At 63.4% G+C, this 13270-nt stretch overlaps 1 protein-coding gene across 1 annotated transcript in view; it reads left to right on the plus strand.

The window, feature by feature from the left end:
- Positions 1 to 13262, plus strand: part of LOC133264142 (ryanodine receptor 1-like) — a gene marked incomplete at its 3' end in the record, with an annotated part of 46216 nt that extends 32954 nt beyond the window's left edge. Inside the window, 7 exon segments of the mRNA XM_061444067.1 lie at positions 397 to 470; positions 3956 to 4036; positions 5360 to 5448; positions 6806 to 6934; positions 9575 to 9680; positions 10651 to 10731; positions 12587 to 13262. Coding sequence (XP_061300051.1) covers positions 397 to 470; positions 3956 to 4036; positions 5360 to 5448; positions 6806 to 6934; positions 9575 to 9680; positions 10651 to 10731; positions 12587 to 13262 — 1236 coding nt within the window.
- Positions 13263 to 13270: the final 8 nt, after the last annotated feature.

Consider the following 13270-nt stretch of genomic DNA (forward strand, 5'->3'; position numbering starts at 1 on the left):
GGGGGGACCCATGGGAACGGGGGGGGGGGGTTGGGATGGGTTTGGGGTCCATGGGGGGGGTCAATGGGGGGGGGTTGGGGGTCAATGGGGGGGGTTGGGGTCAATGGGGGGGGTTGGGGGTCAATGGGGGGGTCAATGGGGGGTTGGGGGTCAATGGGTGGGGGTTGGGGGTCAATGGGTGGGGGTTGGGGTCAATGGGGGGGAGGTTGGGGGTCAATGGGGGGGTTGGGGTCAATGGGGGGGAGGTTGGGGGTCAATGGGGGGGTTGGGGTCAATGGGGGGGGGTTGGGGTCCATGGGTGGGGGTTGGGGGTCAATGGGTGGGGTTGGGGTCAATGGGGGGGGTTGGGGGTCAATGGGGGGGGGGGTTGGGTCCCATCCTGCCCCCTCCCCCCAGCGTCCTGGATCTCAACGCCTTCGAGCGGCAGAACAAGGCCATGGGGCTGGGCATGGTGTCTGAGGACGGCACCAGTGAGTGGCACCCACAGCACCCACAGCACCCACAGCACCCATAGAACACACAGCACCCATAGCACCCATAGCACCCATAGCACCCATAGCACCCATAGAACACACAGCACCCATAGCACCCATAGCACCCACAGCACCCACAGCACCCATAGCACCCATAGAACACACAGCACCCATAGAACACACAGCACCCATAGCACCCATAGCACCCATAGCACCCATAGCACCCATAGCACCCATAGCACCCATAGCACCCATAGCACCCATAGAACACACAGCACCCATAGCACCCATAGCACCCATAGCACCCATAGAACACACAAGCACCCATAGCACCCATAGCACCCATAGAACACACAGCACCCATAGCATCCATAGCACCCATAGAACACACAGCACCCATAGCACCCATAGCACCCATAGCACCCATAGCACCCATAGAACACACAGCACCCATAGCACCCATAGGAACACACAGCACCCACAGCACCCATAGAACACACAGCACCCATAGCACCCATAGCACCCATAGAACACACAGCACCCATAGCACCCACAGCACCCATAGAACACACATCACCCATAGCACCCATAGAACACACAGCACCCATAGCACCCATAGCACCCATAGCACCCACAGCACCCATAGCACCCATAGAACACACAGCACCCATAGAACACACAGCACCCATAGCACCCACAGCACCCACAGCACCCACAGCACCCATAGCACCCATGAGACCCCCACACCCACAGCTCCCTATGGGACCCAGGGGGCCAAGGGGTGGAACTGGGGGTCCCCATCGCTACGCTGCTGCCCCCCAACCCACCCCTGCTGTGAATGACCCCAGCCCCACTGATCCCCCTCCATCCCATTGATCCCCCCCAGCCCCACTGATCCCCCCCAGCCCCATTGATCCCCACCCCACTGATCCCCCCCACCCCATTGATCCCCCTCAACCCCATTGAACCCCACCCCATTGATCCCCCCCACCCCATTGATCCCCCCCAGCCCCACTGATCCCCCCCAGCCCCACTGATCCCCCCCACCCCTGCTGTGAATGACCCCAGCCCCACTGATCCCCCCCACCCCATTGATCCCCCCCACCCCACTGATCCCCCCCACCCCATTGATCCCCCCCAACCCCACTGATCCCCCCCAGCCCCACTGATCCCCCCCAGCCCCACTGATCCCCCCCACCCCATTGATCCCCCCCAACCCCACTGATCCCCCCCAACCCCACTGATCCCCCCCCACCCCATTGATCCCCCCAACCCCATTGATCCCCCCCCAACCCCACTGATCCCCCCCACCCCATTGATCCCCCCCAACCCCACTGATCCCCCCCCACCCCATTGATCCCCCCCAACCCCACTGATCCCCCCCCACCCCATTGATCCCCCCCCACCCCCACTGATCCCCCCCACCTCACTGATCCCCCCCCACCCCATTGATCCCCCCCCACCCCACTGATCCCCCCCACCCCATTGATCCCCCCAGCCCCACTGATCCCCCCCCACCCCATTGATCCCCCCCCCACCCCACTGATCCCCCCCCACCTCACTGATCCCCCCCCACCCCATTGATCCCCCCCCACCCCACTGATCCCCCCACCCCATTGATCCCCCCAGCCCCACTGATCCCCCCCACCCCACTGATCCCCCCCAGCCCCACTGATCCCCCCCCACCCCATTGATCCCCCCAAACCCCACTGATCCCCCCAAACCCCACTGATCCCCCCCCGCCCCACTGATCCCCCCCACCCTCCTGATCCCCCCCACCCCATTGATCCCCCCCAGCCCCACTGATCCCCCCCGCTCACCTCCTCTCTCCCTTCTCTTCCCACCCTGGCTCCTGGTGCAGTCAGCAGAGACAATGGTAAATACCATCCCTGGGCTATGGGGCTATGGGGCTATGGGGCTATGGGGGGTATAGGGGGCTATGGGGGGTATAGGGGGCTATGGGGCTATGGGGCTATGGGGCTATGGGGGGCTATGGGGCTATGGGGGGTATAGGGGGCTATGGGGCTATGGGGCTATGGGGCTATGGGGGGCTATGGGGGGATATAGGGGGCTATGGGGGGTATGGGGCTATGGGGCTATGGGGTATGGGGGGATATAGGGGGCTATGGGGCTATGGGGGGTATGGGGCTATGGGGGGATATAGGGGGCTATGGGGGGTATGGGGCTATGGGGGGCTATGGGGGTATGGGGCTATGGGGGGTATAGGGGATATAGGGAGTATGGGGAGTATGGGGGCTATGGGAGTATAGGGGCTATGGGGGGCTATGGGGGCAATGGGGGGTATAGGGGGCTATGGGGGGTATGGGGGCTATGGGGGCTATGGGGGCTATAGGGGCTATGGGGGGTATGGGCGTATGGGGGCTATGGGGGCTATAGGGGGCTATGGGGGCTGTAGGGGCTATAGGGGGATATGGGGTCTATAGGGGCTGTAGGGGCTATAGGGGCTATAGGGGGATATGGGGGGTATAGGGGCTATAGGGACTATGAGGGCTATAGGGGCTATGGGGGGTATGGGCGTATGGGGGTATGGGGGATATGGGGGCTATGGGGGCTATGGGGCTGTAGGGGCTATAGGGGGATATGGGGGCTATAGGGGCTGTAGGGGCTATAGGGGCTATAGGGGGATATGGGGGGTATAGGGACTATGGGGGCTATGGGGGCTGTGGGGGCTATAGGGGCTACAGGGTTTATAGGGGGATATGGGCGGTATAGGGGCTATAGGGGCTATAGGGACTATGGGGGCTATAGGGGGATAGGGGCTATAGGGGGCTATAGGGGCTATGGGGCCTATAGGGGCTACAGGGGTTATGGCATCTCTAGGGGGCTATAGGGGCTATAGGGGGGCCCCACAGTGTCTATGGGGTGTCCCTGGCTGTCCCCCCATTGCCTGGTCCTGCTTGTGCCCCCCTGGTCCTGCTGCCTCTCCCCCCAAGCTAACACCCTGCACCCTATGGGGTCCCCAATGTCACCCTATGGGGTCCCCATTGTCTCCTATGGGGTCCCCATTGTCTCTATGGTGTCCCCTCCCCACTGTCTCTATGGGTCCCCAATGTCACCCTATGGGGTCCCCATTGTCTCCTATGGGGTCCCCAATGTCACTCTATGGGGTCCCCATTGTCTCTATGGGGTCCCCTCCCCATTGTCTCTATGGGGCCCCTCCCCATTGTCTCTATGGGGTCCCCATTGTCTCTATGGGTCCCCACTGTCTCTATGGGTCCCCATTGTCTCTATGGGGTCCCTCCCCACGGTCTGTATGGGGTCCCCATTGTCTCTATGGGGTCCCCATTGTCTCTATGGGTCCCCATTGTCTCTATGGGGCCCCTCCCCATTGTCTCTATGGGTCCCCATTGTCTCTATGGGGCCCCTCCCCATTGTCTCTATGGGGTCCCCATTGTCTCTATGGGGTCCCCTCCCCATTGTCTCTATGGGGCCCCTCCCACGGTCTCTATGGGGCGCCCTAGGGGAGAAGGTGATGGCCGATGATGAGTTCACCCAGGACCTCTTCCGGCTGCTGCAGCTGCTCTGCGAGGGCCACAACAACGGTGAGGGGCTCCCGCTATGGGGCAGGGCTATGGGGCTGGGCTATGGGGCAGGGCTATGGGGCTGGGTTATGGGGCAGGGCTATGGGGCTGGGTTATGGGGCAGGGCTATGGGGCAGGGCTATGGGGCTGGGCTATGGGGCTGGGCTATGGGGCAGGGCTATGGGGCTGGGCTATGGGGCAGGGCTATGGGGCAGGGCTATGGGGCTGGGCTATGGGGCAGCGCTATGGGGCTGGGCTATGGGGCAGCGCTATGGGGCAGCGCTATGGGGCAGGGCTATGGGGCAGCGCTATGGGGCAGCGCTATGGGGCAGGGGCTATGGGGCAGGGCTATGGGGCTGGGCTATGGGGCAGCGCTATGGGGCTGGGCTATGGGGCTGGGTTATGGGGCTGGGCTATGGGGGTGGGCTATGGGGCTGGGTTATGGGGCTGGGCTATGGGGGTGGGCTATGGGGCTGGGCTATGGGGCAGGGCTATGGGGGTGGGCTATGGGGCTGGGCTATGGGGCAGGGCTATGGGGGTGGGCTATGGGGCTGGGCTATGGGGGTGGGCTATGGGGCAGGGCTATGGGGCAGGGCTATGGGGCTGGGCTATGGGGCTGGGTTATGGGGGTGGGCTATGGGGCCAGGGCTACGTGGCTGGGCTATGGGGGTGGGCTATGGGGCTGGGCTATGGGGCTGGGCTATGGGGGTGGGCTATGGGGCTGGGCTATGGGGCAGGGCTACGTGGCTGGGCTATGGGGGTGGGCTATGGGGCTGGGCTATGGGGGTGGGCTATGGGGCTGGGCTATGGGGGTGGGCTATGGGGCTGGGTTATGGGGCTGGGCTATGGGGGTGGGCTATGGGGCTGGGCTATGGGCAGGGCTATGGGGCAGGGCTATGGGGCTGGGCTATGGGGCAGGGCTATGGGGCTGGGCTATGGGGCAGGGCTATGGGGCAGGGCTATGGGGCAGGGCTATGGGGCTGGGCTATGGGGCAGGGCTATGGGCAGGGCTATGGGGCAGGGCTATGGGGCTGGGTTATGGGGCTGGGCTATGGGGCTGGGCTATGGGGGTGGGCTATGGGGCTGGGCTATGGAGGGCAGGGCTATGGGGGTGGGCTATGGGGCTGGGCTGTGGGGCAGGGCTATGGGGCAGGGCTATGGGGGTGGGCTATGGGGCTGGGTTATGGGGCTGGGCTGTGGGGCTGGGCTATGGGTCAGGGCTATGGGGCTGGGCTATGGGGCAGGGCTATGGGGCTGGGCTATGGGGCTGGGCTATGGGGCTGGGCTATGGGGCAGGGCTATGGGGCAGGGCTATGGGGCAGCGCTGACCCCGCCGCCCCCCAGACTTCCAGAACTACCTCCGGACGCAGACGGGGAACACGACCACCATCAACATCATCATCTGCACCGTGGACTACCTGCTGCGCCTGCAGGTGCCGTGGGGCCCACGGGGACCCATAGGGACCATAGGGACCCATTGGGACCCATAGGGACCCATAGGGACCCATGGAACCCATAGAGACCCATAGAGACCCATGGAACCCATAGAGACCCATAGGGACCATAGTGCCCCATGGTGCCCCATAGCGCCCCATAGCGCCCCATAGAGACCCATGGCACCCATAGAGACGCATGGCACCCATAGAGACCCATGGCACCCATAGAGACCCATAGAGCCCCATAGCGCCCCATAGAGACCCATGGCACCCATAGAGCCCCATAGAGCCCCATAGCGCCCCATAGCACCCCATAGCGCCCCATAGCGCCCCATAGAGACCGATGACACCCATAGGGATGCATGGCACCCATAGAGCCCCATAGAGCCCCATAGCGCCCCATAGAGCTCCATAGCGCCCCATAGCGCCCCATAGAGACCCATGGCACCCATAGAGACGAATGGCACCCATAGAGACGCATGGCACCCATAGAGCCCCATAGCGCCCTATAGCGCCCCATAGCGCCCCATAGCGCCCCATAGAGATCCATGGCACCCATAGAGACGCATGGCACCCATAGAGACGCATGGCACCCATAGAGCCCCATAGCGCCCCATAGAGCCCCATAGCGCCCCATAGCGCCCCATAGAGCCCCATAGCGCCCCATAGCGCCCCATAGAGACCCATGGCACCCATAGAGACAAATGGCACCCATAGTGCCCCATAGCGCCCCATAGCGCCCCATAGCGCCCCATAGAGACCGATGGCACCCATAGAGACGCATGGCACCCATAGCGCCCCATAGCGCCCCATAGCGCCCCATAGCGCCCCATAGAGACCCATGGCACCCATAGAGACCGATGACACCCATAGAGACCCATGGCACCCATAGAGACCGATGACACCCATAGAGACGCATGGCACCCATAGAGACCGATGACACCCATAGAGACGCATGGCACCCATAGCGCCCCATAGCGCCCCATAGTGCCCCATAGCGCCCCATAGTGCCCCATAGTGGCCCCATAGAGCCCCATAGCGCCCCATAGTGCCCCATAGTGCCCCATAGCGCCCCATAGAGCCCCATAGCGCCCCATAGCGCCCCATAGAGCCCCATAGCGCCCCATAGCGCCCCATAGTGCCCCATAGTGCCCCATAGAGCCCCATAGCGCCCCATAGTGCCCCATAGTGCCCCATAGCGCCCCATAGAGCCCCATAGAGCCCCATAGCGCCCCATAGAGCCCCATAGCGCCCCATAGCGCCTCATAGCGCCCCATAGCACCCCATAGCGCCCCATAGCGCCCCATAGCGCCCCATGGCGCCCCATGGCGCTGATGCCCGCTGGGTCCGGCAGGAGTCCATCAGTGATTTCTATTGGTACTACTCGGGCAAGGAGGTCATCGACGAGCACGGGAAGCGGAACTTCTCCAAGGCCATGGCCGTGGCCAAGCAGGTCTTCAACAGCCTCACCGAGTACATCCAGGTGAGCCCCACAGCGCCCCACAGCGACCCATAGAGACCCATAGGGACCCATAGGGACCCATAGAGACACATAGGGACACATAGAGACACATAGGGACACATAGGGACCCATAGGGACACATAGGGACCCATAGAGACCCATAGAGACCCATAGGGACACATAGGGACCCATAGAGACCCATAGGGACCCATAGGGACCCATAGGGACACATAGGGACCCATAGAGACCCATAGGACACATAGGGACCCATAGAGACCCATAGGGACACATAGGGACCCATAGAGACCCATAGAGACCCATAGGGACCCATAGGGACCCATAGAGACCCATAGAGACCCATAGGGACCCATAGGGACCCATAGGGACACATAGGGACCCATAGAGACCCATAGGGACACATAGGGACCCATAGAGACCCATAGGGACACATAGGGACCCATAGAGACCCATAGAGACCCATAGGGACCCATAGGGACCCATAGAGACCCATAGAGACCCATAGGGACCCATAGGGACCCATAGGGACACATAGGGACCCATAGAGACCCATAGGGACACATAGGGACCCATAGAGACCCATAGGGACACATAGGGACCCATAGAGACCCATAGAGACCCATAGGGACCCATAGGGACCCATAGAGACCCATAGAGACCCATAGGGACCCATAGAGACCCATAGGGACACATAGGGACCCATAGAGACCCATAGGGACACATAGGGACCCATAGAGACCCATAGAGACCCATAGGGACCCATAGGGACCCATAGGGACCCATAGGGACACATAGGGACCCATAGAGACCCATAGGGACACATAGGGACCCATAGAGACCCATAGGGACACATAGGGACCCATAGAGACCCATAGGGACACATAGGGACCCATAGAGACCCATAGGGACCCATAGGGACCCATAGGGACACATAGGGACCCATAGGGACCCATAGAGACCCACAGCGACCCATAGGGACACATAGGGACCCATCGCGACCCATAGCGACCCATAGAGACCCATAGAGACTGACCCATAGACACGATGGGACCCAGAGATACCATGGACCCCAGGGGTCCCCAAAGACCTTGGTGGCCCTGGGATGTCCCCCATGTCCCCACTGACCCCCATTGACCCCCATTGACCCCCATTGCCCCATTGACCCCCATGTCCCCACTGACCCCCATGTCCCCCATTGCCCCCCATTGCCCCCCACTGCCCCCCATGTCCCCATTGCCCCCCATTGCCCCCATTGCCCCCCATGTCCCCCCTGACCCCCATGTCCCCCCTGACCCCCATTGCCCCCCATGTCCCCCATTGCCCCCCATGTCCCCATTGCCCCCCATGTCCCCATAGCCCCCCATTGCCCCCCATGTCCCCATTGCCCCCCATGTCCCCCCTGACCCCCATTGCCCCCCATGTCCCCCATTGCCCCCCATGTCCCCATTGCCCCCCATGTCCCCCCTGACCCCCATTGCCCCCCATGTCCCCCATTGCCCCCCATGTCCCCATTGCCCCCCATGTCCCCCATTGCCCCCCATGTCCCCCACTGCCCCCCCATGTCCCTGTTGCCCCCCATTGCCCCCCATGTCCCCATTGCCCCCATGTCCCCCATGTCCCCATTGCCCCCCATTGCCCCCCCATGTCCCCATTGCCCCCCATTGCCCCCCATGTCCCCATTGCCCCCCATTGCCCCCCATTGCCCCCCATGTCCCCATTGCCCCCCATTGCCCCCATTGCCCCCCATGTCCCCCCTGACCCCCATTGCCCCCCATGTCCCCATTGCCCCCCATTGCCCCCATTGCCCCCCATGTCCCCATTGCCCCCCATGTCCCCATTGCCCCCCATTGCCCCCCATTGCCCCCCATAGCCCCCCATGTCCCCATTGCCCCCCATTGCCCCCATTGCCCCCCATGTCCCCCCTGACCCCCATGTCCCCCCTGACCCCCATTGCCCCCCATGTCCCCCATTGCCCCCCATGTCCCCATTGCCCCCCATGTCCCCATAGCCCCCCATTGCCCCCCATGTCCCCATTGCCCCCCATGTCCCCCCTGACCCCCATTGCCCCCCATGTCCCCCATTGCCCCCCATGTCCCCATTGCCCCCCATGTCCCCATAGCCCCCCATGTCCCCATTGCCCCCCATGTCCCCCCTGACCCCCATTGCCCCCCATGTCCCCATTGCCCCCCATGTCCCCCCTGACCCCCATGTCCCCATTGCCCCCCATGCCCCCATTGCCCCCCATGTCCCCATTGCCCCCCATGTCCCCATTGCCCCCCATTGCCCCCATGTCCCCATTGCCCCCCATGTCCCCATTGCCCCCCATTGCCCCCCATGTCCCCCCTGACCCCCATTGCCCCCCATGTCCCCCATGCCCCCCATGTCCCCATTGCCCCCCATGTCCCCCATTGCCCCCCATGTCCCCCACTGCCCCCCATGTCCCTGTTGCCCCCCATTGCCCCCCATGTCCCCATTGCCCCCATGTCCCCCATGTCCCCATTGCCCCCCATTGCCCCCCATGTCCCCATTGCCCCCCATTGCCCCCCATGTCCCCATTGCCCCCCATTGCCCCCCATTGCCCCCCATGTCCCCATTGCCCCCCATGTCCCCCCTGACCCCCATTGCCCCCGGGCCGCCCCACAGGGCCCGTGCACGGGGAACCAGCAGAGCCTGGCCCACAGCCGCCTCTGGGACGCCGTCATCGGCTTCCTCCACGTCTTCGCCCACATGATGAAGAAACTGGCCCCAGGTGGCAGCGGGGCTTATGGGGCTATGGGGGGCTATGGGGGGCTATGGGGCTATGGGGGCTATGGGGGCTATGGGGGCTATGGGGCTATGGGGGTCAATGGGGGGCTATGGGGGCTATGGGGCTATGGGGGGCTATGGGGCTATGGGGGCTATGGGGGGCTATGGGGGGAATGGGGGGCAATGGGGCTATGGGGCAATGGGGGGCAATGGGGTCTATGGGGCTATGGGGGGCTATGGGGGCTATGGGGCAATGGGGCTATGGGGCAATGGGGCGCTATGGGGCAATGGGGGGATATGGGGGCTATGGGGGCAATGGGGCTATGGGGGTCAATGGGGGGCTATGGGGGGCTATGGGGCTGGGGGGCTATGGGGGGCTATGGGGCTGGGGGGGGCTATGGGGGCTATGGGGCGCTATGGGGCAATGGGGGCAATGAGGGCTATGGGGCTATGGGGCAATGGGGGGCTATGGGGGGAATGGGGGGCAATGGGGCTATGGGGGGCTATGGGGGCAATGGGGCTATGGGGGTCAATGGGGGGCTATGGGGCAATGGGGCTATGGGGCAATGGGGCTATGGGGCTATGGGGCAATGGGGGGCAATGGGGCTATGGGGGGCTATGGGGGGCAATGGGGCTATGGGGGCCTATGGGGGGCTATGGGGCAATGGGGGGATATGGGGGCTATGGGGGCAATGGGGCTATGGGGGTCAATGGGGGGCTCTGGGGCAATGGGGCTATGGGGCAATGGGGGGCAATGGGGGCAATGGGGACATGAGGGGCAATGGGGGGAATGGGGGGCAATGGGGCAATGGGGGCAAAGGGGGGCAATGGGGGGCAATGGGGGGCAATGGGGGCTATGGGGCAATGGGGGCAATGGGGGCAAAGGGGGTCAATGGGGGGCAATGGAGGCAATGGGGCTCAATGGGGTCAATGGCACTCACGGTGCCCCCCATTGCCCCCCATTGCCCCCCAGCACTCCAGCCAGATCGAGCTGCTGAAGGAGCTGCTGGACCTGCAGAAGGACATGGTGGTGATGCTGCTGTCCCTGCTGGAGGGTGCGCACATGGCTCCGCCCCCTCCCTCCAACAGCCAATGGGCAGGGGGCACCCCGTTCCCATCAGCCATAGCGGGGGGGCAGGCCCCATGGGGCACCCAAAGGGGTCATGGAGCACCCAAGGGGTCCATGGAGCACCCAAGGGGTCCATTGAGCACCCAAGGGGTCATTGAGCACCCAAGGGGTCCATTGAGCACCCAAGGGGTCATGGAGCACCCAAGGGGTCATTGAGCACTCAAGGGGTCCATGGAGCACCCAAGGGGGTCATTGAGCACCCAAGGGGTCCATTGAGCACCCAAGGGGTCCATGGAGCACCCAAGAGGTCCATTGAGCACCCAAGGGGTCATTGAGCACCCAAGGGGTCATGGAGCACCCAAGGGGTCATTGAGCACCCAAGGGGTCCATTGAGCACCCAAGGGGTCAGGGAGCACCCAAGGGGTCCATTGAGCACCCAAGGGGTCATGGAGCACCCAAGGGGTCATTGAGCACCCAAGGGGTCCATGGAGCACCCAAAGGGGTCATTGAGCACCCAAGGGGTCATGGAGCACCCAAAGGGGTCCATGGAGCACCCAAGGGGTCCATTGAGCACCCAAGGGGTCATGGAGCACCCAAGGGGTCCATTGAGCACCCAAAGGGGTCATTGAGCACCCAAGGGGTCCATTGAGCACCCAAGGGGTCATGGAGCACCCAAGGGGTCATGGAGCACCCAAGGGGTCCATTGAGCACCCAAGGGGTCATTGAGCACCCAAGGGGTCCATTGAGCACCCAAGGGGTCATGGAGCACCCAAAGGAGTCATTGAGCACCCAAGGGGTCATTGAGCACCCCAAGGGGGTCATGGAGCACCCAAGGGGTCATTGAGCACCCAAGGGGTCCATTGAGCACCCAAGGGGTCATTGAGCACCCAAGGGGTCCATTGAGCACCCAAGGGGTCATTGAGCACCCAAGGGGTCCATTGAGCACCCAAGGGGTCAGGGAGCACCCAAGGGGTCCATTGAGCACCCAAGGGGTCATTGAGCACCCAAGGGGTCCATTGAGCACCCAAGGGGTCAGGGAGCACCCAAGGGGTCCATTGAGCACCCAAGGGGTCATGCAGCACCCAAAGGGGTCATGGAGCACCCAAGGGGTCATGGAGCACCCAAGGGGTCATTGAGCACCCAAGGGGTCCATTGAGCACCCAAAGGGGTCATTGAGCACCCAAGGGGGTCATTGAGCACTCAAGGGGTCCATGGAGCACCCAAAGGGGTCGTGGAGCACCCAAGGGGGTCATTGAGCACCCAAGGGGTCATTGAGCACCCAAAGGGGTCATGGAGCACCCAAGGGGTCCATGGAGCACCCAAGGGGTCATGGAGCACCCAAGGGGTCCATTGAGCACCCAAGGTGTCATTGACCACCCAAGGTGCCCCTTGACCACCTATGGGATCCCTTGACCACCCAACGTGCCCCTTGACCACCCAATGTGCCCCTTGACCACCCAAGCCGTCATTGACCACCCAACGTGCCCCTTGACCACCCAACGTGCCCCTTGACTACCCAAGCCGTCATTGACCACCCAACGTGCCCCTTGACCACCCAACGTGCCCCTTGACCACCCAAGCTGTCATTGACCACCGAAGGTGCCCCTTGACCACCTATGGGATCCCTTGACCACCCAACGTGCCCCTTGACCACCCAAGGTCTCATTGACCACCCAAGCTGTCATTGACCACCCAAGGTGCCCCCTTGCCCCACCAAGGTCTCCCCGCCCCCTCCCCTTTATCCTCTCCCCTCCCTCCTTCTCTTCTCAACCAATGCCCCCCAACCTCCCCCCATGTCCTCCTCCATTGATCCCTCACTCTCCGTCCCGTCCCCCCCATAGGCAACGTGGTGAACGGCACCATCGCCCGGCAGATGGTGGACATGCTGGTGGAGTCCTCGGCCAACGTCACCATGATCCTCAAGTTCTTCGACATGTTCCTCAAGCTCCGCGACATCGTGGCCTCGGACGCCTTCCGCGCCTCCGTCACCGACCCGCGGGGCCTCATCTCCAAGAAGGACTTCCAGAAGGCCATGGACAACCAGAAACAGTTCGAAGCCGCCGAGATCCAGTTCCTGCTCTCGTGTTCCGAAGCCGACGAGAACGAGATGATCGACGTGGACGCCTTCGCCGGGCGCTTCCAAGAGCCGGCGCGCGACATCGGCTTCAACGTGGCCGTGCTCCTCACCAACCTGGCCGAGCACGTGCCCCACGACCAACGCCTGCGCACCTTCCTGGAGCAAGCTTCCAGCATCTTGGAGTACTTCCGCCCTTTCTTGGGCCGCATCGAGATCATGGGGGCGGCGCGGCGCATCGAGCGCCTCTACTTCGAGATCAGCGCCGCCAACAAGGCGCAGTGGGAGATGCCGCAGGTCAAGGAGTCCAAGCGGCAGTTCATCTTCGACGTGGTCAACGAGGGCGGCGAGGCCGAGAAGATGGAGCTCTTCGTGAGCTTCTGCGAGGACACCATCTTCGAGATGCAGATCGCCTCGCGGCTCTCCGAGGAGCGCGGCGGCCGGCCGGCGC

Source organism: Pezoporus flaviventris, unplaced genomic scaffold (genome assembly GCF_033815535.1).
Source record: "Pezoporus flaviventris isolate CSIRO_AGI_PZ_B2104156 unplaced genomic scaffold, CSIRO_AGI_Pfla_v1 ptg000664l, whole genome shotgun sequence".
In the NCBI taxonomy this organism is placed as follows: domain Eukaryota; kingdom Metazoa; phylum Chordata; class Aves; order Psittaciformes; family Psittacidae; genus Pezoporus; species Pezoporus flaviventris.